This window comes from Notolepis coatsorum, assembly GCF_963971535.1.
Source record: "Notolepis coatsorum genome assembly, chromosome: 4".
Taxonomy (NCBI): Eukaryota; Metazoa; Chordata; class Actinopteri; order Aulopiformes; family Paralepididae; genus Notolepis; species Notolepis coatsorum.
The window spans coordinates 52,275,922-52,299,861 of NC_140168.1; the positions used below are offsets into that span (position 1 = coordinate 52,275,922).

Below are 23,940 nucleotides of genomic sequence, written 5' to 3' on the forward strand. Positions count from 1 at the left end.
AATTATTACGAATAGGCTAATAAATCAAATATAATTGCTTAGCTAATTGTTTAGCTACAAATATATTTGAAAGATGACAACTTTTTATAGATCGTCACAGCCACCATGTCCCAGCCCACCCCTCCTCCCTCTACCACCACCGGTCCCAGCCAAGCCAAGTCCCTTCACCCTAGCAGCTAGGAAGGATGACAGAGGATAGGGGGGACGAGTGTCACAGGGCTGTGACCCAGTTTGTTGTCAAAGGCCTGCACCCTTTCTCTACAGTGGAGTCCAAGGGCTTTAGGTAACAACTAATCATTCAGTGTATATAGTTTTTTCTATCTTACATTTGTTGTTTATTATAAAAAGTCTATAATTCAGACACATTTAAAACATTGTTGCTGCTGTTGCTGAAGAAATATTTTTTTATTATATTTATTTATAATTTATTTATAAAGTTATATAAAAGAACATTGCTGCTGCTGTTGCTGAAGAAATAATATTTATTTATAAAGTTATAAATAATAAAGCAATGTCGATAAAGTACCGAACCGTTAAGCAGTATCGATAAGAGTAGTAGTATCGATCAAATCCTAACGATACCCATCCCTAGGTAGAACACACATATTTTGAATGCCTTCGGCAGACTTCAAATGAGCCATTTTAATCTAGATTAACTCCAGGATTGCAGATAGATTAATCTAGATTAAAAAATGTATCTATGCCCACCTCTATTATAAACCAATTGTGCCTAGAAGAAAAATACTGAGGAGCGGAATATTTACAAATGGACATAAAAAACACAAAAAGTCCTCTCACCTCAAATTCAGCTGTTTCACTCAAAAGATGACAATGTAGGTGAACCCTGACCCCAATTATGGACACTTAAATTCCAAAGTATGGGAGACAGGACCTTCTGGTGGTGAAATATAATGAACGTGACAACCTACCCGTGTGACAACGTCCCCCGTTCTCCCCTATGGATGCGACTAATAAACCTCTTGAATCTTGAATCTAATGACTAAATTGGGATGGGTGAAAAATACAGAAAGCACAAAGCCCAGCTCACACCAGCCACTGTCAAAGCTGTATCTGGCTGATGTGAAGAAAATTTATATTGACGTGATTTTCGTGATTATACCTCATGGGTCGAACAAACCTGAACATTATTGCCATAAAATACAACGTATATTGTTTCTTTACCTTTCTGTGAACGTCGCAAACATTTTAAAAACGCATCGCAATCCGGTCAAAAATGGCAGAGCTATGGACATTATACAAAAGTAACTGTACTTACAGTAGATTTCATTGATGGTCTTTGCTGTCCTGTAACGGGGGCCTGGTGGTACTAAATCCAGATTTAACTCTGCCATTGGAAAGAGGCGATTTGGCCTGATCCATAGATGTATGACTTGGCCATAATAAGGTAATTTATAGGCCTGATATTCTATATTCATATAGCATGTGTCCGGATGGCAAAATTCAGTACTGTATCTACAAAAAAACCTGTAAATCATCTTCCCTTTGTTAATTTGCTTAGATTCTTAGTACACTTGATCTCAAGAAGGTGCTGAATGAGCTCAGTGACTCAATTCTTCACGTCTGGTCAATGTTAGTAATGGTGTTATTCACCGTCAAAGATGAAAAGAAAATAATAATTTAATAATAATAATTCCTTTTGGTTCATTACAATTTACTCTAGCAATATTTCTGACACTGGCAATACATTAGTCTGGAGTCCATAGATTACATGGAGTCCATAGATGTCCCTAGATACCAAGAACATGCAAATGATGTGTTTGCTGCTGTGTTGCCCCCCCCCCCCCCCGGTCAGGACTTTGTCCACGCGAGGCTGCTGTTCTCCTCCTGCCTGGAGCTGGTGACGGAGTTCTCCCCCAAGCTGCGGCAGGTGATGCTCAACGAGATGCTGCTGCTGGAGGTGCGCGCCCACGAGACGGTGGCGGCCGAGGGCAGCAGGGAGAGGCCTCCTCCCGACCTGGTCAGCAGGGTGCGAGGGTACCTGGAGATGAGGATCCACGGTGGGTCACCGGATGCTGCTGCTGTTCAATACAATTCTGATCACATCGGATAGCGAGGCCGATATCGGGCTAGAATTTTGCCAAGAATTTGGCATCGCCGCCTGAGAATCTTGAGAATTACCCGATATCAAGGAATAAAAGCAACTTGAAATTCTTGACACAGAAAGATGTCAAATGTCTCCCATGGATTATATCTTATTTGGGATCATTTCTGTCCATTGACCCAAAACAAATCATTGGACATGTACGGTAGTGTGCCTAGAGGTGGTGTTGTGGTGTAGGTTCCCTGATTTAATACTCTGTGTGTGTTTGCAGATCTCCCCCTGCGCCAGGTGGTCGGGGAGGAGTGCGTTGCCTTCATGCTGAACTGGAGAGAGAACGACTATCTGACTCTGCAGGTGCCCCAGTCTCTGGTCATGAACAACCCTTACATCAAGGTACGTTTGGTTTATTTTAGGGCTGTCAAAGTTAATGCTTTAACTTTGGAGATTAATTAAAATTATATTAATCTAGATTAATCTATGGAGTGAAAAATCTTCAACGTTCTGAACTTTCAGCAGTATATTTGCTTGTTCTTTTTTTTTGCATCGACTCATGCACCTTTTTGAAAATCATCTGACATGAAGATGGAACACATTTTTGTTAATATGATTTATATTACTGGTAGTTCATACTACAAGACATTATCGTCCTCTAAGCCAATCTGCACTTTAACATAGGCCTGGGTTGTTTTTATTTCTGTTAGCGCCGTGGATATAAGAAAGAGGTCTAGCTGAGTCAATGTTGATGGTTTTGTTGAACATTTGTATTTCACAGGAGAGAAACTGTATTCAAAGAAAGCTATTAAAATAGTCTTTGAATCTAAATATACTTTCTTTGTGTTCATTTTACATTAATTCCATGATTTTCTCAAGTAAATATCTGTTACAAGCTTCGGTATTAAGTAGAAAAATGCTATTTTTAATCTAGATTAATCTACCGGTAGATTAATTACAGAAAATGGTGAGATTAATTAGTTAATTTTAATCTATTGACGGCACTAGTTTATTTACTTACGTTTTAATTTTTCTATGAAAGTTATTATAAAAGTAAATTCTTATTTTACAGCAACTGTCAAGAGGGAGTAGTTGCACACAATATAACAATATAAGCGTTTGAGGTTGCACACTCCCACACTGCCCATCACAATTACAGTATTGTAATGTTGCCAGTTCTGCTGCTTGACTAGAGTGATTGTTGGTTAAATGCCTTGCTCAAGGGTGCATTGATAGTAGTTGTTGAGGCAGAGTAGAGTAACACTCATTCAGTTCCGCCAAATCTTTTCCTAGTCAGTCAGGGAATCCGAACCGGTGACCCTTCTTATCACAAACCTGCCTCTTTAACATCTAATGTGTAAACTACCCTTCCTCCTGAAAAGACCCTCTTATATTAATATAATTTTCTCTCTAGATGCGTATGTATTATTATTAGTCGCCTGGGGGCGACAGTGGCTCAGGGCGTAGAGCGGGCGTCTGGTAATCAGTTCGATTCTGGCTCCTCCCAGCAGCGTGTCGAAGGCTGGAGTTACACCTAGGCTGTTTTCGTTTAGTTTTTCAGGTGAGTTTCGCTTTCCAGAGCGCAACGCACGTGGCAGCAGAGTTAGATATTCGTTTTGCAACCTGAGCAGTTTCGTTTTGTCAGAACGAGGCTTGGTCAGACCGCAACGGATCACGTCTCGAATTCAGCACTGAGCATGCGCGGGGAGGTAGTTACTCTCCCTCGTCCCCGCTGTCGTCCACACTCAGCTGTGAGAGCTGGACCTGTACTTTGTGATATGTTATTTCAGGCATTCATAACGTTATTTCGCGCGACTGTACATTGTAACACAGCCCAGCTGTCAACTGTACTTTGTAATGTTATGTTATTTCGGGCATTCATAACATTATTTCACGCGACTGTACATTGTAACGTTAACACAGCCCAGCTGTCAACTGTACTTTGTAATGCTATGTTATTTCGGGCATTCATAATGTTATTTCGTGCGACTGTACATTGTAACACAGCCCAGCTGTCAACTGTACTTTGTAATGTTATGTTATTTCGGGCATTCATAACATTATTTCACGCGACTGTACATTGTAACGTTAACACAGCCCAGCTGTCAACTGTACTTTGTAATGCTATGTTATTTCGGACATTCATAATGTTATTTCGTTCGACTGTACATTGTAACGTTAACACAGCCCAGCTGTCAACTGTACTTTGTAACGTTATGTTATTTTGGGCGTTTTATTCATAACAAACATTGACGCGATTCCGCCAACACATATGTAATATTAATAGGTTTTGCTCACAGAGAGATAGATAAATAAATAAACATAATCACGGTTATCTACCTCAACAACTGCATGTACTGTAGAAATGTATGTTTCAGTGCAGATAAAGGTACTGTACAAAATAACATCTAAAACACTGCTAGAATACACAAGCAGTTAGGGTGCGCTGTGTTAACGTTACAATGTACAGTCGCGCGAAATAACATTATGAATAAAACGCCCGAAATAACATAACGTTACAATGTACAGTTGACAGCTGGGCTGTGTTAACGTTACAATGTACAGTTTCTGACAGCTGGGCTCGCGAAATAACGTTATGGCGTTATGCTCGGTGCTGCTCGAGGCAGGAAAGATGAGGCGCGCGGGGCATGGGGGCTGCTCCTCGGCTGCTGCTCGGTGCTGCTCCCCGGGCTCGGGACAGACAGCCAGACAGGAGGGATATACATGGTGCTGCGCGCGGGCTGTAGGTTACACTGCAGTCTGACAGTCTACTGCGCATGGGCGTTGAGCAAAAACGGCTCCTCGCAGATTACACGGCCACGTTGTCGGCGAGTATCCAAAACGAAAACACCTTTTCACCGTTCCCGCTAGGGCAACACGTTTTCCTGCCAAAACGGCATTTCTATGTAACAGGGACAGCAAACTTATTAATTTAGCAACAAAACGAAAACAAAAACCCCCAGTGTAACCTAGGCCGAAGTGTCCTTGAGCAAGACACTTTAAAGCCCCTAACTGCTCCCGATGAGCACATTGTCACCTTGCATGGTTGCCTCCCCCGTCTGTGTGAGTGAATGGGAGAATGTGAGGCATACGTTGTAAAGCGATTTGGATAAAAGCTTTAAATGCAGTCCAATATGTCCGCAGCATTCTTTAGTCTCATTGTGTATTGTGAGTTGGAACAGTGTTGTCACCTTAACAATTGACTTATCTCAAACCCCACCCTCTTTTATTGGTCCTCCAATCACAACTGTCAATTATCCAACTCCTCTGTAATGAACAAACAAACGCAAGTTACAGTGACATGCATTGCACACTAGGAGGCCCCATGCTGCCATATTATCACCTACTGTGTGGAGTTTGCATGTTCTCCCCGTGCTCTCAAGGGACTAGCATCGGCGATACTAAAGAGACCATGCATGTGTGTGTTCCGGTGTGTGTGCTAAAACTAACCGCTGTGTACCACTAAAAAACATTGTGTCGTTGCATGCCGAATAAAGACCTCTGCAACAGGTCCTGCATTATTATTATTATTATTATTATTATTACTAGAGTCACCATATTGTAATATCTTGTGATATATAGCAATATTGTGATTTATTAAGTTTCCTTCTTTCAACTGAAAAGTATGTCCCCAACAGAAAACTTTGTTAAGATCTGCAATAAAAAGCGATCATTAAATGACGACCGTAGCCAATGAGCTGTGTCTTTGCACAATATTGTATGGCAACGAAAAGACACGTCTCATGAGAATACTATGGATCGTCGATTCTTTTCCCTTCCTGATCCTAACGTCTCTTCCCTCATTCTGATCCTCAAAGCTCGGTCAGCTCCTGGCCTCCACTTGCAAGGAGCTCCCGGGTCCTAAGGAGAGCCGGCGTACTGCCAAGGAGCTGTGGGAGTGCGTGGTGCAGATCTGTAGCATCTCCGTCCAGCACAAGAGGAACAACGATGGCCGCATTGGGCTCATCAAACAGAGGGAGTCGTCTATGGGGATCCTACAGCGGTATGGAATGAATACTTGACCTCGTCTGTTTGTCAGATTTTTGTTTTAGCGCCTCTTTGACACAGAGGCAGTTTATTTTGCTTTATTCATAGGCATACGTTTCCGACAAAGACATATTTTACCCTCGGGACAATGAAGGTCTTATTGTATGTAAATTCGTTGGATATATGCATTTTTATTTATTTAATATTTGTTTGCTTTTTATGTTTTATTTTGATTGTTATTTTATAGTGCACAGCTGTTTTGACTTTTTGCGTGCTTGTTGTGGTCTGCTACTGACCCACTTCCCCCCTGGGCGTCAATGAAGTTCTTAACTTATTTGTGATGCACATAAACATTTTCATGGAATTATCTGTCATTACTAAGTTCTCTACATTGCAATTAGGGCTGGTTATCTGCACTGATTACCCAATTTCGATTCAATCAATTGAATGTGGATTCAGTTGGGCTTTTAGGGGGGCAGAAACTCTGCGCAAGGCAAACTAGAGACACCTGCAGGACGGGAGGTGCATTAGAAATAACGCTTAGTGAAAATATTCACACATCCACTGAAAAGAGGCATAGATTACAAGATTGATCTTTCCGAGGGTGGCTGGGAAGCGCTGCAGACTAAGCACCTGCCTACCACCGCAGAGACACTGGTATCGAATCCAGCTGTCAGCGGTACCTCCGGCTTGGTCGGCCGTCCATACTAACCAATTGGCAGTGTTAGCGGGTGGGAAGCCGGCGCGGTGTGTATCTTGGTCGTTGTAAACAGCGACTCCTACAGGTCGGTCGGGGCGCCTGCTCAGCGAGGGAGGGGACGTAGTGTGAGCCTCCCACACGTTACGCTCCCCCAGTAAGAGTCCTCGCTGTCAGGTGAAAAGAAGCGGCTGGCTGACTCCGCATGTATCGGAGGGGACATGTGATAGTATCTAGTATCAACCCTCCCTAGACCGGCAAGTGGGGGGGGCAAATGCGTGCAACGACCAGGAAGGGGACGGGGGAATTGGCATAACGACTAAATTGGGATGGGTGAAAAATACAGAAAAAAAGGAAGAGAAAAAGTAGATACAAAAAAAAAGATTGATCTTTCCGTTCAGTTTCAGTTCAAATTAAACTATTACATTTTTCCCCTGGTCCGCCTTGCTTTACCTTCTTTTTTTTGTTTTTAGGAACAAATTCATCACTTTTGTCAAGAAACTGAGAGTGAGTACACGTCTCACCTTTTGTCTAGTCTTAACGCCCCGGTGAAGGTGACGTTGTGTCTTTTCATTGAATGAGTTTCTTCTGATTGTTCCCAGGAGCCCCTGGTGCTGACGGCCCTCATCTCTCTGTTTGTGAGGCTCCACAGCATCGTACGGGTAAGTCTTGTCTCATTTTCTCCGTAGTACGAGCCACATACGACCGGCGTCTCGTCGGTTGACCAAACGTGTTCTCTATTTCTTCCTTTCTTCCTCCAGGACGACATTGTTAACGAAGTGACAGCAGAACATCTCTCCATCTGGCCGTCGTCTCTCGCCAAGTAAGAGCTGTCGCCGCCACGTGCCACTTCCTCGTTGTGACATCATCATCGTTATTTCTAATTAACTCTTTGGAGGTGTACGGTCGAGCTAGCGTGAACTAACATCCTAATGATGGCTAACAACAATGGCTGCCAGTCGTTGAAACCTACCGACGGTTTCAGTGGAATTTGCGTTCCTAGAAAACAGCTTGGATGCAGGTTTATTTCCTGTAATCTAATTACATTAAATCTAAACTGTTGCAGTGTTTGCTAGAGTGTTTTATGTTGTCTGTAGAGCTCTAGAATTCCAAAATAGACTTTTGACTATCTGATTGATAGCTAAGTGACATTTGCATTCAACAAGGCTACACAGTGTCATAGATACAAAGCTCACACAGAGAACACTACTTGTGAGCCACCACTAGGGGGCAGGTGGCTAACCGTGAGTGAATTAATTGTGATATTGCTGATCATAGAGATGCTTTGCATCTAGAAATTTTTGATTTTACACAAATGTACTCAACCTTGTTTTTCCCATAGAACATTGAGCAAAGAACTAAACAGGCTGATCTTTTATGTGTCGTCCAGCCTGCAGGCGGTGGACGTGGAGGCGGTGGCCGTGACGGTCAAAGAGCTTGTCTCCTACGCACTCACACTGAACCCCAACAACCAGTCCTGGCTCATCACACAAGCCGACATCTACTTCGGTAAGGAGCCCAATTCACACAGATTCAAGGTCTTTTTGTGTTTTCAATAAACGCCGTTTGTGACCACCTGTGATGATAAAAAATTGTCATCTTCTATCGCATTGTGTTTCGATCAGCAAGTTGTGGATAAGTCCTCTTGCTGGCTAGCGGACACGTTTTGAGTGTTGTCCTTATTGTCTCATTTTGTCTTCCTCTGCAGTGACCAACCAGTACTCCGCTGCGTTGCACTTCTACCTCCAGGCTGGGGCCGTCGGCTCCGACTTCTTCACCAAAGCGGTCCCGCCCGACATCTACACTGACCAGGTAGGTCCGACAGAGAGGTGTGTGTGTGTGTGTGTGTGTGGCAGTTTTTTGAGAGGGTGCACAGGCGTTGGGAGGAAAAGCTGGCTGACAACTTGAGTGGGACAGGACGTCGAAGACGTCTGATTGTAAACGTTACAGCCTTACATATTCATAAGCTTTTGGTGAGTGATGGTGAAGAGTCATGGCCAAGGCAACCTATGCGATTGACCCTATGAAATTGATTCAGGAATACTATCTTTAAGCAATGGCCAATTGCCCCACAATGGTGGAATGAACTACCCACCCAGGACAGCCGAATCCCGTCCAATCTTTCGCCGTCGACTAAAGACGCACTTCTTCAACCATTATCTGAAATAATGGGGATTTTTTTTTTAAATAATCGAACCCCAACTAACCTTACTGTCATGCACTTGTCCTAATAAACTAACCTACACTGTAACATGCAACACTCTGATGAACATTGTTACTCAGCTGATCGAGTTGTGCCCTTCCTGATGACTTGTCGTACAGAACTTGCAAGTCGCTTTGGATAAAAGCGTCAGCTAAATGACTAAATGTAAATGTAAATATAGCTTAGATGGATAGAGAGCACTGTTAAAAAACACTTTGAGTCCCTTGATATTATAGTTCAATGGAAGTCTGCTGTCACTTCCCTACCCTCCTCTCATAGCTTTCACTCCAGCCCCCCCCCCCCCTTTTTTTTTGTTCAAGCTGATCCCAAAGTACTATAGGTTTAAAAACATAGTATAAACAGAAAAGTAAAAACAAGAAAAACCACAAGAAATAGTTATTGGCTAGCAATCAAAGGCGATTTGGAACATTTTAAACATAGTCTGGCGGGATGTTTACTAGTAGGCCTACGGGTGAAGACACGTCTGATTATACAGTGAGCTTCCTATCTTGGAAAATGACATGTATCATGGTGTTTGGAGGCTAAAGCATTGGATTGGAGCCTGGTGAGAAGATGCAGCAGTTTCTCAATCAGTGAAACGATGGCCTGTACTCGTCAACGTCACGCCAGACTATGTTTAAACGGGGCCTTGGGTTATAATAACAAGTGCAGGCGTCCTCTACCAGCCAATGAATCGCTAGTCATTGGAGGATGTACCGAAATAGGAAATGGAAGCTAATATCCCAGGATTAGGGATGTCCGATATTATCGGCATACCGATATTATCGGCCAATATTTGCATTAAAATGTGATATCGGAAAATATCGGTATCGGTTTTCAAAAAAAAAATAATTACATTTCTATAACCTACAAATTCTGATTTTATTTATTGTCAAAAGTATGCATAATATTGTGTTTTTTCCACAACAAGAGATATGTAATGTTAATTACCTGAAATTATTCCGTTTTTTGGGGGGGAAACCCTGCATATATCGGTATCGGAAATTAAGAGTTGGACAATATCGGGGTATCGGTAACATAGCCAATATCGAGCATCCCTACCCAGGATTCTAGACCGACACCCAAACAGCTCTGCTGGATGGGAGGGGAGGCCTGGCTTGCTAGTCACAAGTATCCATGCACTCATATTGATTTGGATCTGAAATGGTTGACCTTTGACCTCTGTTTGCAGGTCCTCAAGAGGATGATCAAGTGCTGTTCGATGATGAACTGCCACACGCAGGTCAGACTGAAGCCCAGAGGACAGTTGATATTTATCTAAATATATATATTATATATATTATTATACACATTCTCCCTCTTGTGTAGGTTGCCGTTCTATGCCAGTTCCTAAGAGAGGTGGACTACATGACTGCATTCAAAGCTCTTCAGGAGCAAAACAGGTACAACCTACAACACACCAAGCGATATTAAGACTTATTTATTACAGCCCTCGTCTAACTCCAGTTTCGCCATGTTTTATCGTTCACAGTCACGACGCCATGGACTCATTATATGACTACATCTGGGACGTCACCATCTTGGAATATCTCACACGTATCCTTCACATTTTTCGTCATGTCATTATTTCACGTGAGAATAAGAGTTCTGCAGTTCACCTCCTGAAATATTGCTGTGATTTCCTTTCCCTCCTTGACTCTGTGTTCAGACATCCACCATAAACGGGGCGAGGGTGAGAAGAGACAGATAGCAGTAAGTCGTTTTTCACCGTCTGGGTAAAACTTTTTTAGGTAGACTATACCTTGACGTTTTGCTTTTGACCTACTGTACCTATGTTGGAATTTATTGACAGATTTCACATTCTTCATTCTCTTGACAGTTACCATTAAAATAATAATATCCATAATGTTACTTTTTCCAGACCTTACTTGGACTGTATTTGCCTATTTGAATCAGAGCTTAATGATGTGTCGACAGTGGTTGGGCAATGTTGGATCAGCTAACTCGCATCACTCTCGTAACTTAAAAGGGGTAGTTCGGATTTTTGGACATTCAGTAGTGTAGTGGATGTAAAGCTATTGGCTTACTTAGTCCTGTGGTCGGAGTTCTGGCCCGGTTATGAACGAACCGAAAGCAAACTGGGTCAAAAGTTTTAATCTACAACACAACATGCAGACAAAATCATCATCCTCCACCACTATGGATTCTGAAATCACTTGTTTCTCTGAAAAAGACAGTGTATTACTTGATGGAGCCATTTCACTACTAATGCAGCCCATCAGCTGTTTGGAAATGCTGGAGGACAGTGGTTTGGTTTTTGAGGTGGTTAACCCTTACCTGCATGTTGTGTGAACAGTTTTGGTTTTGCGACCCATTTACTGCCAGTCTAAAGCTTCCAGGTTCACTCAGAATCTAGATTTCAAAACCAGGCCGCATTTATCATAACAGCTTTACTGTATCAAACAATTGAAGAAAATTCATGTAAACCTTTGTAAGAATTTTAGATATGGTATAACACACAATACCAGTCAAGTTTGGACACACCTTCTCATTCAGTTGAATAAGAAAGTTGACACTTTACCAGACTGATGATCTCATTGAACTGAATGAGGTGTCAACTTGTATATCATGAAACTGCATAGAAACCATGTAGAAGGTTGTGCTTTATTGACCGCAGACCCTGCCCTCTTTATCCTCCAATCACAACTGTTTTAGACCAAATGGTACATTTAGCAGTAGGCAAGTATGGAGTGCAGCCAGGGGGGTTTCTATTCACTAAAAACAATTCCTCTGCCAGTATCATCGCAGTACAGACGCCCTGCCCAATCTGTCTGTCTCTCCCTCCAGATGAAAGCGATTGGACAGACGGAGCTGAATGCCAGTAATCCAGAGGAGGTTCTTCAGCTCGCTGCTCAGAAGAGGAAAAAGAAATTCCTACAAGCAATGGCCAAGCTCTACTTCTGAAATAGGGACACGGGACCAATAAGTGTTGGGGAAAAACAAACAGTCATTTTATTTTTGTTATAGAAAAAAAAAAATCAAATAAAGTTCAGTTCATCCGTTTCTATTGTTGTATATATGCAAGTAGTCTTTCCCACTCGTAAAATAAATCAGTTAGTAAATTTCAACAATAGATGCCCTGGTTTTACTAACGGGACCCGTTATAAATAATCTGATAGCCTTGAACCTAGCCTTAAAGGGTAACTATGCCCAGTTTCAGAATTCATATATACGTTATTCCTCTGGTCTGAAAATGAAAACGAGTAACTCTACCAAATCCAGAAACGTGTGATGTCATCAAGTATAAAGTTGAAGCTGCTCCATTGACATAAGTGACAGAGCACTCAGGGGAATGTTGGTGTACATTTTCTGTTTCAGAACAGAGACCACTACTGTAGAATTGAAAAGGAAAAATGGGTGGGTCCAATTTCATTGGCGTTCCCCTTAAAAGCAGTGTTCCAACTACAGATTTTAGTTGTACATATACATATTGGTGTACCGGTACGGTACGTACCTCGGTTTTGAAGTCAAGGTTCGGTACAGTGGGGGAAAGTTTGGCTTTCCATGTTCCACTCAGGGGTGATGTGTGCAGTAACTAATTGCTGTCAACGAATATTCTATATTGAAATTAATAATCGATTGTAATTTTTTTTTTATAATAATTATTATATTAAATTGTGAAAAAAAACAGCCCCCGGTGGGCAGCCTTAGTGGTTAACATACCGTTCTATTCATTCGGTACACTACACACTGAAACGGTTCGATACGGATACCTTTACACCCCTAATACATATATATTTAGTTGTACATTGTACATATAAAATTACCCCCCCAAAAATTTCACCACTCACATCAAACAATGGAATTATACAATCATCATCCATACAGGCTTGAAACTCGAGGAACACACGGTAGTAACGTTTCCAATAGCCATGTTCTCTTAGAGAAAGCAGTCCAATTCACAGGTATTGCTGTCAGTGTTGGTCAACACCAAGATATACCTTTGGCCAAGAGTCACGTTTTGCCATCAAATTAAAGCATGTTCACAACACTGGACTATCCATTCAGCCCAGAGTGTGAATCGTCCTCTTGTCCAGCCTGGCTCTTCATATTTCATATGGGCCCTTCATCTGCACCCCTCATGCCACAGGCTGGGGAGCTCCCTCCAGCAGTGGTCTAGAATGGAGCGCGACAGAGCCAGTCCCTCTTACTGGGACTTCTGTGCTCTTGTCCTCGACAAATCAAACTGGGATCAGTTCAGTCCCTCCTCCTGGTCAGTGTGCGGACATCTTCTCTGTGCTGTTGGGAGGTGTGAGGATGAGGAACTGGTCACCCATCTCCCTCTGAGCCGCCTCCTTAAAAAAGGTGGGATGGGAAAGCACACCTTCAGTACAACACGCTCGGACAGCTTTACCATTTGGTTAGAATAAAAAAGAAAACAGCATGGTCATGTAGTCTGTCTGGATGTTGTGTCTGACGTGTAGTAAAACGCCTTACCAGCATGGTCATGTAGTCTGTCTAACATGTAGTAAATAAAACCGGTCATACCAGCATTGGCATGTAGTCTGTATAACGTGTAGTAAAACAGGTCTTATACCAGCATGGTCATGTAGTCAGTGGTGGTCTGGATGTTGTGTCTGTCCGCCGACGGGACGTTGTGAAAGTCTTTGGGCATCGCCTTGCCCCACAAAGCCACCGTTGCTACAAAGGGAGCCATCCAGTCCCCACAGGCCATCATGTCCTCCTGAGATAGACCTGAGGGAGGGAGGACAACTGTTAACATGTTCAGCCTCAGTGGTGCAAGCTCCCCTCCAGAAGTGTAATGTTTCAATGAGGAATGATGATAAAGCCATGTCATTTTAAAGTGTCTGGTGAAGAAAAATATCAAACGACAATTCTAAATATCAAAACACGATGTGGCCGAGCTCTCGAGACAGAACATTTAGATGACGTTTTATGCCAGATTATCACATCCTCCTCAGAGCAGACGGATAGGATTAACACTTTCAGTGCCGTTCACGTAGATCTACGGTTCTGTCATCCGATCGCTGAGTGCCGGAAACGTAGATCTACGTTTCTGTGACGGTATTTCTTTTATTATCTATATCCATTCATAATTCAGCGGGGCACCTTGTGCATACTGTTCCGAGTGTGTCTAAGCTGGCAGACGGTATTATACCGCCCTCTAACGCCTTCGGCCAGTAATGCACCCGGTTAGAAATGGGTTTGTTTATTTTCTATACCGAGCTGCGGCGTGGGGGCGGGTCCTAAACACTCCGGCAAAACACACGCTTATAGGGATGGCTTGGACAACTGACCCCGCCCGCCCGTTGAAGAGCAATGCCCAATAACGTCGGAGGGACGATCGCTGTGGATAACTGGAATGGCGATGAGATTATTGGATTATTTTTTTCCCATTACTTCAGAGAACAGGTAAGGAGACTATATATGAAAGCTTGCGTTGATCTGATATTTATTTCTACTGCGATTGAAGCTATATGTGTTTATGTGTCTGGCTGTTCTGCCGTTGGGATGCAGGATGGGGGGGGGGTCGCCGGTCTAAACCACATTGCATGCGTGCACCACAAAGGATAATAGTGATGATCTAGCGTTGATTTCAGGAAGATCCGATAATCAGGCGAAAAATGACAACGTGTTTATTGAATTACACAAAAACGCTGTTTGTGTCTTTTCCCTGGAATTGCTCAGAAGCGGCCGGACTATGTTCATATTCAAAACGGTATCAAACGGAAATGTACGGAAGAAAAGATTATCTGTTTTTTGCACGTTGACCAGAAGCGGCTCAATGAGACTCGAGGGCGTTATTAGACCCATAGCGATACTATAAAATATAGGTTTAGTTCTACAAACTACAACTACGTTTACATGGGTTTAATGGGCGGCACGGAAGTAGTCACTTCCCGGAAGGCGTGTGGCACTCAATGTGTTAAGGTAAAAAAAAATATATATATATATATATATCTGCATCTTGCTTTGTATTTCATGTTGTTCCTGTGGAGTGTGGACACAACAAATGTCTGCCTGGATTCAGTTTCTTACCTGAAACCTTTTCAATAGTTTCATATTCCATGAAATGGCACAGAGCTGAAGCAGCCAACACTCGGTACCGGAAGTCCAGAGAGTTGACGTTGAGGATGCACAGATCCAACAGCTGGAGGAGAAAAGTGTCAAGCCGTGGTTTCCGTAAGATTTTTTTTTAGTGGGGGCTGTTTTACTGGACAATGTATAGTAAGAGTAACGACGACATGCAGAGTCCAGATTCAGAATGTGCAAAATCGCACACAAAGTTATTAGTTCACAGCATTGATTGCAGATCAATTATAGAAACACATTTTCAATTCAAATTTGACATCGATACAGCTGAATTTCCACATTTATATCAAGTCATCACAATGTTTTGTTTCTCTCCCACCACTCCATTCCATCAGTCCACCTACCCGTGTAACTTGTATATAAACCTCCTGAGAAAACTGAGGTTTCAGGATGTCAGTGCTGCCGTTCAGAGACGCCATCTGAATGTAGAAGTTCAGCCAAGACAAGGCCGTCTCAGGACACAGGTTCCAGTTTAATGCCTGGGAAATCAATGTTGAAAGATGAATGAAAAATTATAATAAAAGCCATTGGTGGTTTGTGCATAGAAAACGTGGTCCATCAGAACACATTGTGTGCCTACTTACCTTTAGAATGATGAGCTCCATGTCTAGAATCTGAAAATCAAAGAAGGCCTCGTCCGTCATGAAGGCCAAGTCAGCGACCTTGGGAGGGTTGACTTCCTAAGGAAAGGCAATTGCTTTTAGCATTTCATTGTCACCAAGTACATTTGCATGCATGAGAAATTTGTCTTGGAGCACTTCGCCCCATCAAGCAAGTGACTTTTGAATGGAATTACAGCCAGTTGAAGCCCTACAATGTCCCTACACTGCTGCCCGTCTAGCACCCGGCTGGAGTGAGGTGTGAAATGGGGGCATGTCTTGAGTGTTTTTGACAAATCCTCTCATCTTTCTCACTTACTTCCACTTTTGATGCTATGAAGAGACAGGTTATCCCAATAAGCTGCAGTATGCCCTTGTTAATGTCGACCTGGGTCAGCAGGAACCTGTCCAAGAAGTCCTGCGCCAGGTAGAATGTCTGCCGATGAAGGCTGAAGTACTCGCTCACCTGGGAACACATCAAAGTTTGGTTTAGTCATCTCTAGTCTGCCAGATAATTATCATATATGTGTACGATAGGGGTGTAAAGGTACGCGTATCCGTACCGAACCGTTTCACTGTGTACCGTACCATACGGCTGTATAGTGTACCGAACAAATACAACGGTATGTTAACCACTAACGACCGCCCACTGGGGGCAGTTTTTTTTCACAATCCAATATAATAAAAAAAAAAAATGTATCCACTTTTTCTCCCATTTTTCTATATTTTTCTCCCATCCCAATTTCGTATCATCCAATTCAACCCTCCCCTGTCACGGACGCTGTTTCTTGCCTCCCACAAGCCGGCTGCAATGTGGACTAAGTCATACATAGCACAAGTCCCCTCCGGTACTTGAGGTAACAGCAGTCGCATCTTTTCACCTGCGCAGCTCGATCTCTCAGTGGCGAGGAGTAACGCGTGGGAGGCTCACGCTGCCCCCGACACTTCCTGATTCTACTGCGCAGGCGCACCAACCGACCTGTAGGAGTCGCTGTCCACAACGCCCGATCCCCACCCATCAGTTTCCCACCCCCTAATACGGCCAATGTGTATTAGTACAGACGACCAGCTAAACTGAAAGCAAATGTGGAGCGCTGGGCTCGAACTGACGAGCCCAGCGTCTCCAGCATTTCGTGGCGAGTGCCTTGCCCACTACGCCACGTAGCCGCCCCCCAATATAATAATTATTATTATGTTTTTTTCTTTTTTTTATTCAAGTTGATTATTCATTTCAATATAGAATATTCGTTGACAGCCCTACACGTTTATTCGTTATTAGTTACTGCACACTACATCACCCCTGAGTGGAACATGGAAAACCAAACTTCCCCCCACTGTACCGAAAACCCGTACCGAACCGTGACTTCAAAACCGAGGTACGTACCGTACCGTGGTTTTTGTGTACCGTTACACCCCTAGTGTACGATAATATGCCCTCTGTCCTACTATTATGTTCCATTGGTTAGAACTTGCAAGCGATCATTTCCCACCAAACTATTATAATTGTAAGCCCCTGGTACGATAATTGAACATGTCCCACCTGGCAACACTGTCTGGTGAGTCCCGTAACTGGAAGGCCACATGTTCAATCCCTGTCAAAGCATCTTTACCAAGGGGCTAGTATGACAATGTTTGAGCCTTGCAGAGGAACTTCCCCTCTTTCTCCTGTTGTCCATACACGAGTGAGTGTGGGCGTACACATCCATCACTCATGCACAACCCTCTGCGTGACATTTGATCGTGTCCAAAGCAGCAAAACGAATGTGTGTCCGTCAGCTAACATACAGGCGGACGCGGACCAATGATATCGTATTTCACAGGCTACGAAGGTTTTGAAGAAGTAATGCTTAAAATTGAAATGCTTTTGTTTTAGGGAGCAGCGAGAATAGCGCAATTTGTCTGTTAAGTCGCGACCCATATTGGCCAAATCTTTACATTACCTTTGTTTTAAAAGAATACCGGGAATAACCTCCATTCATAGAAAAACACCACATAGTAAACGTCACACCACCAAACTGGCAATGGTCACATTTACATCAGAAGTGTGGCCATCTAACACCAAGCATTGTTTTGCAAAGTAGCAGAGGTCGAAGCCAGCGCATGAGCCTAACGGGACCTTCACTGTGCACGTGCGTGAAAGATGTGTGCGATAGGGCTGCACGATTTTGGGATTGCGATTGCAATTAAATTTGCGATTATAATTATTATTTTTTTAAGCAGCCCCAGAGGTTTATTGTAAAATGCGGCTTGCATCTGGCCTACGCAGTGGGTCTTTTCAGGACACCGAGCCTGAAAATGTTTCTTTTTACCTGGGAATCGATACCGCCCGGTATCCAACGGTACCTTTTTTTCTGTACTTTACTCTCCCTCTCTGAAGTCTAAACTTCACAACACACAATCTAAAACCCCTTACCTCCCTCTCCCAAACCGATCTTGTATCTCAATGGGACTTCCTGGTTAAATAAACATTTTTTTTTAAAAACGAATAAAAAAAAATTGCGATTTTTTTTTTTTTTTTTTTGATTTGATAATTGCATCATTCCAAATCGTGATTTCGATTAAAAAAAGATTAATCATGCAGCCCTAGTGTGCGAGACTCTAGAATAGATCACTGCACTTCCGCGTTACATTGAGCTCATGGAGGAGAGTCACTCACTTTTCTGGACCTACTCCCGAACTACACATGCGCAGATTGCCCACGGAGTCTCTGGATTTCTAGGTTCATCAATCTGCGCATGCGGAGTTCGGAAGTAGGTCTGGAAAAGTGACTATAGCTCGGCAGAGAAAGTGCTGATCGACTTAGGATTGGTCGTTCAGTGTTCAGGAGACTCGGGCGTATAAAAGTCTATTGGATCACGTCTCCAGCACCCCCACAGCCGTAGCTACAACCACTTAATGTCAAGGCTCTCATCCACATTCATTAATTTTCTCTCCCATGATTTCAGAATACCAGAAGTGTTGCGGTGGTCTATATGGCAACTGAACCTAGTGCTCCAAAGTCTAAATTCCAATTCCTTGTAAGAGGTCTTCTGAAGATGTATGAACTTCATACAGAGTAAAAAATTTCAAATAATATAAAAAAGAAAATTACATTTAAACGCGAGTCTGCACACTGCATTTCCCATTTATCAATCAACGTGAGACTTGGACAGTGTTGCCAGATGTACGATAATTATCGTATTCTGTACAATAATGTTGTTCCATTGGTTAGAACTTGTAAACAATGGTAAAATAAATGATCTTTTTAAGCCTCCGCTATTATAATTTAACATCTCCCATCCGGCAACACTGGAACCAGAGGACATGCCGTGTCTTACCTCTAGTAACCAGTCTAGGAGGGTGGACCTCATCCCAGCCTCCATTTTGGGATGCTGCTGCAGGACGTCTTTAGAGTGCTTGTACTTCCTCTCCTTTCCCTCCATCTTCCTCATCACATGCTCAAGAGAACCCCAACTGCACAAAGCAACAAAAGGGCAACTTTAACTGCACTGTGGCTAGTACTAGCAAGAAGAGTTGACAGAATGGTAGAAAAGTTATCCATTAAGCGTGGGACAAACAATTTTTTTAAAGCATACCAGTTTGTGTTCACACTAAGTAGGTAAAGGAAAAGGGTTTTGCCATCAAGAGTCCATCTGGAGGGCCAGGCAGTTTTGAGTCTTAACCCTTTAACCTCTTCCACCGTGGAATATTTTCTGAAAATCTGCCTAAAATATATACCTAGGTAAATGGAATATTGCTCCGCTTCTACAAGGACCATTTGCATATTATTGTTATCTAGGGACATCTATGGACCTCAGGGAATGTATTCACAGTGTCAGAAATATTGTGTCTATTACTAGGCTTGCTTAAATTGTTATGAAACAAAGGAGAATATGAATTATGATTTTTCTTTGCATATTTGACAGTGAATAACACCATGCTAATAATGACCAAACATTAAAAACTGCCACTGATCTCGTTCAGTACCTTCTTGAGATCATGTGTACAAAAAAATCGAAGGAAATTAATAAAGGGAAGATTATTAAACAGAAGGTTCTGTAGATACAGTACTGAATTCTCCCATCCGGACCAATGCAATTTGAAATATTATTATAGAATATAGAATAGGAGGCTTATAAATGACCAATTCGCACAAGTTCAATTTGGATTTAGTATCACCAGGCGTGCATAAGAACAGATAATGAAATCTACTGTACTTTTTAATTTTCCCCACAGTGCAACCGTTTTGAAACTAATTTCAGATCTAATTGTTCCTACATGTTAACGATAGGGAAGAGAAACGAACTGCCTTTCAATATTTGTCAAAAACTTTACCTTTTGTGGCTTATTATCCCGAATAATAAGTTATTGAAATAATTAAATTCATACAGAACTCTGAACCCCATAGAACTTTAAGGGAAGTGTAGTGTAGTAAAACTACAATTCCCATGGTTCAAAATATCCAAAATGGTCACCCTCGCGAAATAGACTTGACCCAATCGAAAAGTCAAATCTATCTAATAACACTTTTAACCTATTGCTAAACTAACGTATCGATGATAATATACATTCTACATGCTGTTGTGACATGTTTATGATGTTTATACTTAAATACGTTTGAAATAAAAATCGCTACTTTTATACAACAGTCTGAAAAATATTGATTTATGAACAGATGTCATTTCAGGACCGGTACCGGCCCCGTCGGGTGGAAGAGGTTAACTAACACTATAGGTAAAACTATGTGGCTACCATCAGTCCTGAGGGGGTGGTGTGGCACAAATCAGTGCTACAATCTGGACAAAATATGTATAATGTGAACCAGGTTTTACCCGAGGAGAGGGGACGGCAGTATCAACACATCGCTGGAAGTGTCGGTGACGTAGCCAGGCTCAGAGGCCACGCCAAGCGCCTTAATAGGGCTGGCAACTCCTTCAAGGATCTGCCGGTTCTGAAATGCAAATGAGGGTCGTTGTGAGGTTTAGAGTGAATGCGTCCTGATGGTCCCACCATTAGCCTTGACGACCTTGGCTGAGCTATGAGGGACTGAAAGAGTAGTAGTGGGAAGACCCAAAACAGATTTGATTATTTTTAGACTGTCCCGAGTAGTCGATTCGTTCTATTCACCTTTCAAATGTAAATGTCCTGATCTGCCACTAGACTAGCCCCAGTCACAGTAATCCCTCACCTTGCCAAACTTAACACATAATTAAGAACAAAGCACAGGATTCCAGACATGCCAAATAGGCGCAGTCTACCGACTACCCCCAAACCAATTTGCTAATTAAACTATACAGTGGTGACGGAAATACCAGAGCCAATGGCCCAGCCATACATAATACCGTACGCATTTATATAGCAAGTGAGACAGTGGCCACATCCATCTCATGAGATTTGCAATTGAAGTCATTATGATGTGACTGAGTATTGTGTAAACATGGGCGGCTAGGTGGTGCAGTGGGCAAGGCGCTCACCACCAATGCAGGAGACGCTGGGTTCGAGCTGATGGGTGGGGATCGGACGTTGTGGACAGCGACTCCTACAGGTCGGTTGGTGCGCCTGCGCAGCAGAATCAGGAAGCGACGGGGGCGGCGTGCCCTCCAAACGCAGACCCCCGACGCTGAGAGATCGCGCTGTGCAGGTGAAAAGATGCGACTGCTGCTTCCTCGAGTACCGGAGGGGACACGTGATGTAAGGCATCGTCCACATTGCAGCCGGCTTGTGGGAGACATGGCCTAACAACGTTCGAGACAGGGGAGGGTAGAATTGGACGATACGAAATTGGGATGGGAGAAAAATAGAAAAAAAGGTAGATCAAAAAAAGTATTGTGTAAACATGTGCATGGCAGGGAACAATTAGGGTAGTATGGCTGAAATGGGGGTAGTTGGGGTCTCTCCTCCACCTGCACAGTCCAAGATGTTCCAGGTTAGGCTTCCAGTTCCTTCCTTGTGCAGCCAGCGGTGATCTATACGTTTGTAGCCTCCACAAATGGCTTTAAAAAAGTATTTGGCTCATTAACGTCCACAAGCCAGGCAACTCCATTATAGCCATGCTAACCGTTCTGCTCACAAGAGCGACTCGTTCAATAGCCACTCATCATTCATTGAGTGATTCTTTGGAGTGATTCGGGTAGGCATTCCGTTGAATCCATTCAATAGTAGCGAATCGAATAGAGATGTCACCCGAATCACTCTGTTCCCCTGGCGCCCGACTCAATGTACTGCTTCTATATAAACACACGAGTTCCCCTCATGTTCGGATGCCAAACAAGCCATTAGTTAAACTTCAATTCATTCACGTTGGCGAATAGAATCTACTCGTTCACTTAAAAGATGTGGTTCTTCTGCGCTATCGTTGTCCGTGAATCCTCAATGCACTCAAGTTCGACACCGTTTGACGAGCAATATCATTAACCATAGCTGCCAGAGTTGTACCCTTCCTGCTGAATTTTTGTACAGAACGTGTCACTTTGAAGAGTCAGCTAAACTACTAAATGTGAACTCACAGCAATACACAAGAGTTTTGTTATTTTGGGAGATATATATATTTATTGATAAAGGATTTGCACTACAACTCGTACACCTACTGTGAATTGTACCTAAATTGCACCTCGTCCCATTTCTCCATTTCTGCCTTGCACTATATAGTATTGTATATTAGTACACTGCACAGTATTGTATATTGTATGGTAACTACGTCTATTCTGCATCGAACATTGTACATATGTCTAAACTGAACACTGTGACCTCATTTTTTTTACTTCTAATTTTACTATGTTATTTTATTTCATACTTATCTTGTCTTGCACAGTCTCTGGAGCGCAACAGTAAGAAGCATTTTGTATAAAAGTATTCTGTACTTCTGTATGACAACTATTAAAGAAACTTGAACTTGAAAACTTGTTGTGGTGATGTCGGAGCGTGAGAACTTCACTGAACAAGCTTACCTTCTCATTTTGCCGTTTGGAAACGGGTTGAGCCTTCATTCCGTTGCTTTGCTGAAATTAATGAGAATCACAATCACTTATCTGCAAAGTACGCACTTGACCACACACCAAGGGCAAGTAGACATTGGACACCATGCAGTTAAGATAAATACATAACAGACCCGTTTCTATTTTGAAAACTATGTAATCTAAAATATTTTTATTAAAAGGTCTTACCGTTGCCATCTTTCTTTTCTGAACCCAATTTTCAGACCTTTTGCATAGGCGAATACTGCAAAGAGATTAAATTAGACACTCATTTCAAAATGCCAACAACCAAACTACTAATAGTTCTATGCTATAGTTATGGTTATTACCTTCTTCGAGTCATGGCTATGACGAGGGGGGCTGTTTTTGTAAATTAAAACATTTGATTAATTTTCAAGATGTGCTGCGACTGTGATAAGTTAATGCTGTAAAACTAACACAAGTTAACCCCCTCCTCTCTCAGTGGCTACTGCAATGGTTTCCTTAAAAACACCCCTATTCTATATGCCAACTATGGTGGACAAACTTAATGTCTATAATAATAATCTAATCTATAATGTACGAGTCTCGCTTTCATTTTAATGTACCATTGATATCATGATATATTGATGTTCCAAAACAACACAACAGGGACCAGAAACTGCACAAAGGGATCATCTGCAACGACAGCCTCGCTCCCTCCAAAAGTAGTAGCAGCTGCTGGCCTAGCAGCACCATGATAACAATCTGCTGCAACAACTTGACACACAGCGACACAAAGCCTTGGGTTTGTTTAACTTTTACCATACCACAATGACAAGTATGTTCATATCTAACGTACAACGAAACATCCCCATCCACACTTCGGGCTGATCACATGTTAGGATATCTCCATCACGGTAGTCATGTTAGCCAGCTGTTTAATTAACCATAGCTAACGTTAATCCAGCTGTTTAATAACCGGGCAGCTAAAACCAACTGGGACCACCGGTTTACAAGTGAAATATAACATAACGTTTCAACTACAACAACAGCAAGGTTAGCTTGCTAAGTAGCAGGCAGTCAGATGAGTTTACACGCTAGACTGAAAAATAACCAGACTCTGAGCCGACCAAATTATATTTATATCGTTATCTAACTTGATGACGGACGAGTATCCAATAAGTCTTACTTGGTATGTTACATATGGTAGATAATAAATAATATAAGTGTGCGTGTAAGAAGAGTTTAGGCAGCCAGTGAGGGCTATCACCTATCATGCGACTTACCGGGCAGAGTTCAGATGAGAACTGATCCATTTGGCGCCTCGCCGCGGGTCACAGTCAGAGCTCGCGCCAACACGGTGCTGTTGATCTGTCATGGCGCATGTGTGTCATTCATTATTCCACCTAAAT

The 23,940-nt window shown here is 42.6% G+C and overlaps 2 protein-coding genes across 3 annotated transcripts in view; one reads left to right on the forward strand and one right to left on the reverse strand.

The window, feature by feature from the left end:
- ints8 (integrator complex subunit 8) overlaps positions 1-11,895 on the forward strand; it is a 35,286-nt gene extending 23,391 nt beyond the window's left edge. For both annotated transcript variants that reach the window (XM_084312471.1, XM_084312472.1), the window contains exons 16-28: positions 1,814-2,018; positions 2,334-2,455; positions 5,872-6,056; positions 7,211-7,244; positions 7,340-7,399; positions 7,499-7,560; positions 8,128-8,246; positions 8,446-8,549; positions 10,133-10,183; positions 10,270-10,343; positions 10,433-10,497; positions 10,610-10,653; positions 11,749-11,895. In XM_084312471.1, coding sequence (XP_084168597.1) covers positions 1,814-2,018; positions 2,334-2,455; positions 5,872-6,056; positions 7,211-7,244; positions 7,340-7,399; positions 7,499-7,560; positions 8,128-8,246; positions 8,446-8,549; positions 10,133-10,183; positions 10,270-10,343; positions 10,433-10,497; positions 10,610-10,653; positions 11,749-11,865 — 1,242 coding nt within the window. In that variant the 3' untranslated portion in view covers positions 11,866-11,895. The remainder of the gene's footprint in view (positions 1-1,813; positions 2,019-2,333; positions 2,456-5,871; positions 6,057-7,210; positions 7,245-7,339; positions 7,400-7,498; positions 7,561-8,127; positions 8,247-8,445; positions 8,550-10,132; positions 10,184-10,269; positions 10,344-10,432; positions 10,498-10,609; positions 10,654-11,748) is intronic.
- A 1,232-nt stretch (positions 11,896-13,127) lies between these two features.
- Positions 13,128-22,804, reverse strand: LOC311226988 (G1/S-specific cyclin-E2-like). The gene is made up of 10 exons (XM_084312473.1): positions 22,757-22,804; positions 22,541-22,591; positions 20,426-20,544; positions 18,932-19,067; positions 15,934-16,080; positions 15,600-15,695; positions 15,360-15,494; positions 14,962-15,073; positions 13,499-13,656; positions 13,128-13,256 (listed from the first exon to the last, which is right to left on the reverse strand). Exons 1-10 carry the CDS (start codon positions 22,763-22,765, stop codon positions 13,176-13,178), a joined length of 1,044 nt encoding a protein of 347 aa, XP_084168599.1. The 5' UTR covers positions 22,766-22,804; the 3' UTR covers positions 13,128-13,175.
- Positions 22,805-23,940: the final 1,136 nt, after the last annotated feature.

Bases quoted from the DNA above. Each gene is read 5' to 3' on its own strand.
- LOC311226988 (XM_084312473.1), bottom strand. The intron at 19,068-20,425 runs GTAAAACCTGGT...TGCTTTGTGCAG, and splicing joins CTGCCGTCCCCTCTCCTCGG to TTGGGGTTCTCTTGAGCATG. The intron at 16,081-18,931 runs GTAAGACACGGC...ATGTGTTCCCAG, and splicing joins TCCTAGACTGGTTACTAGAG to GTGAGCGAGTACTTCAGCCT.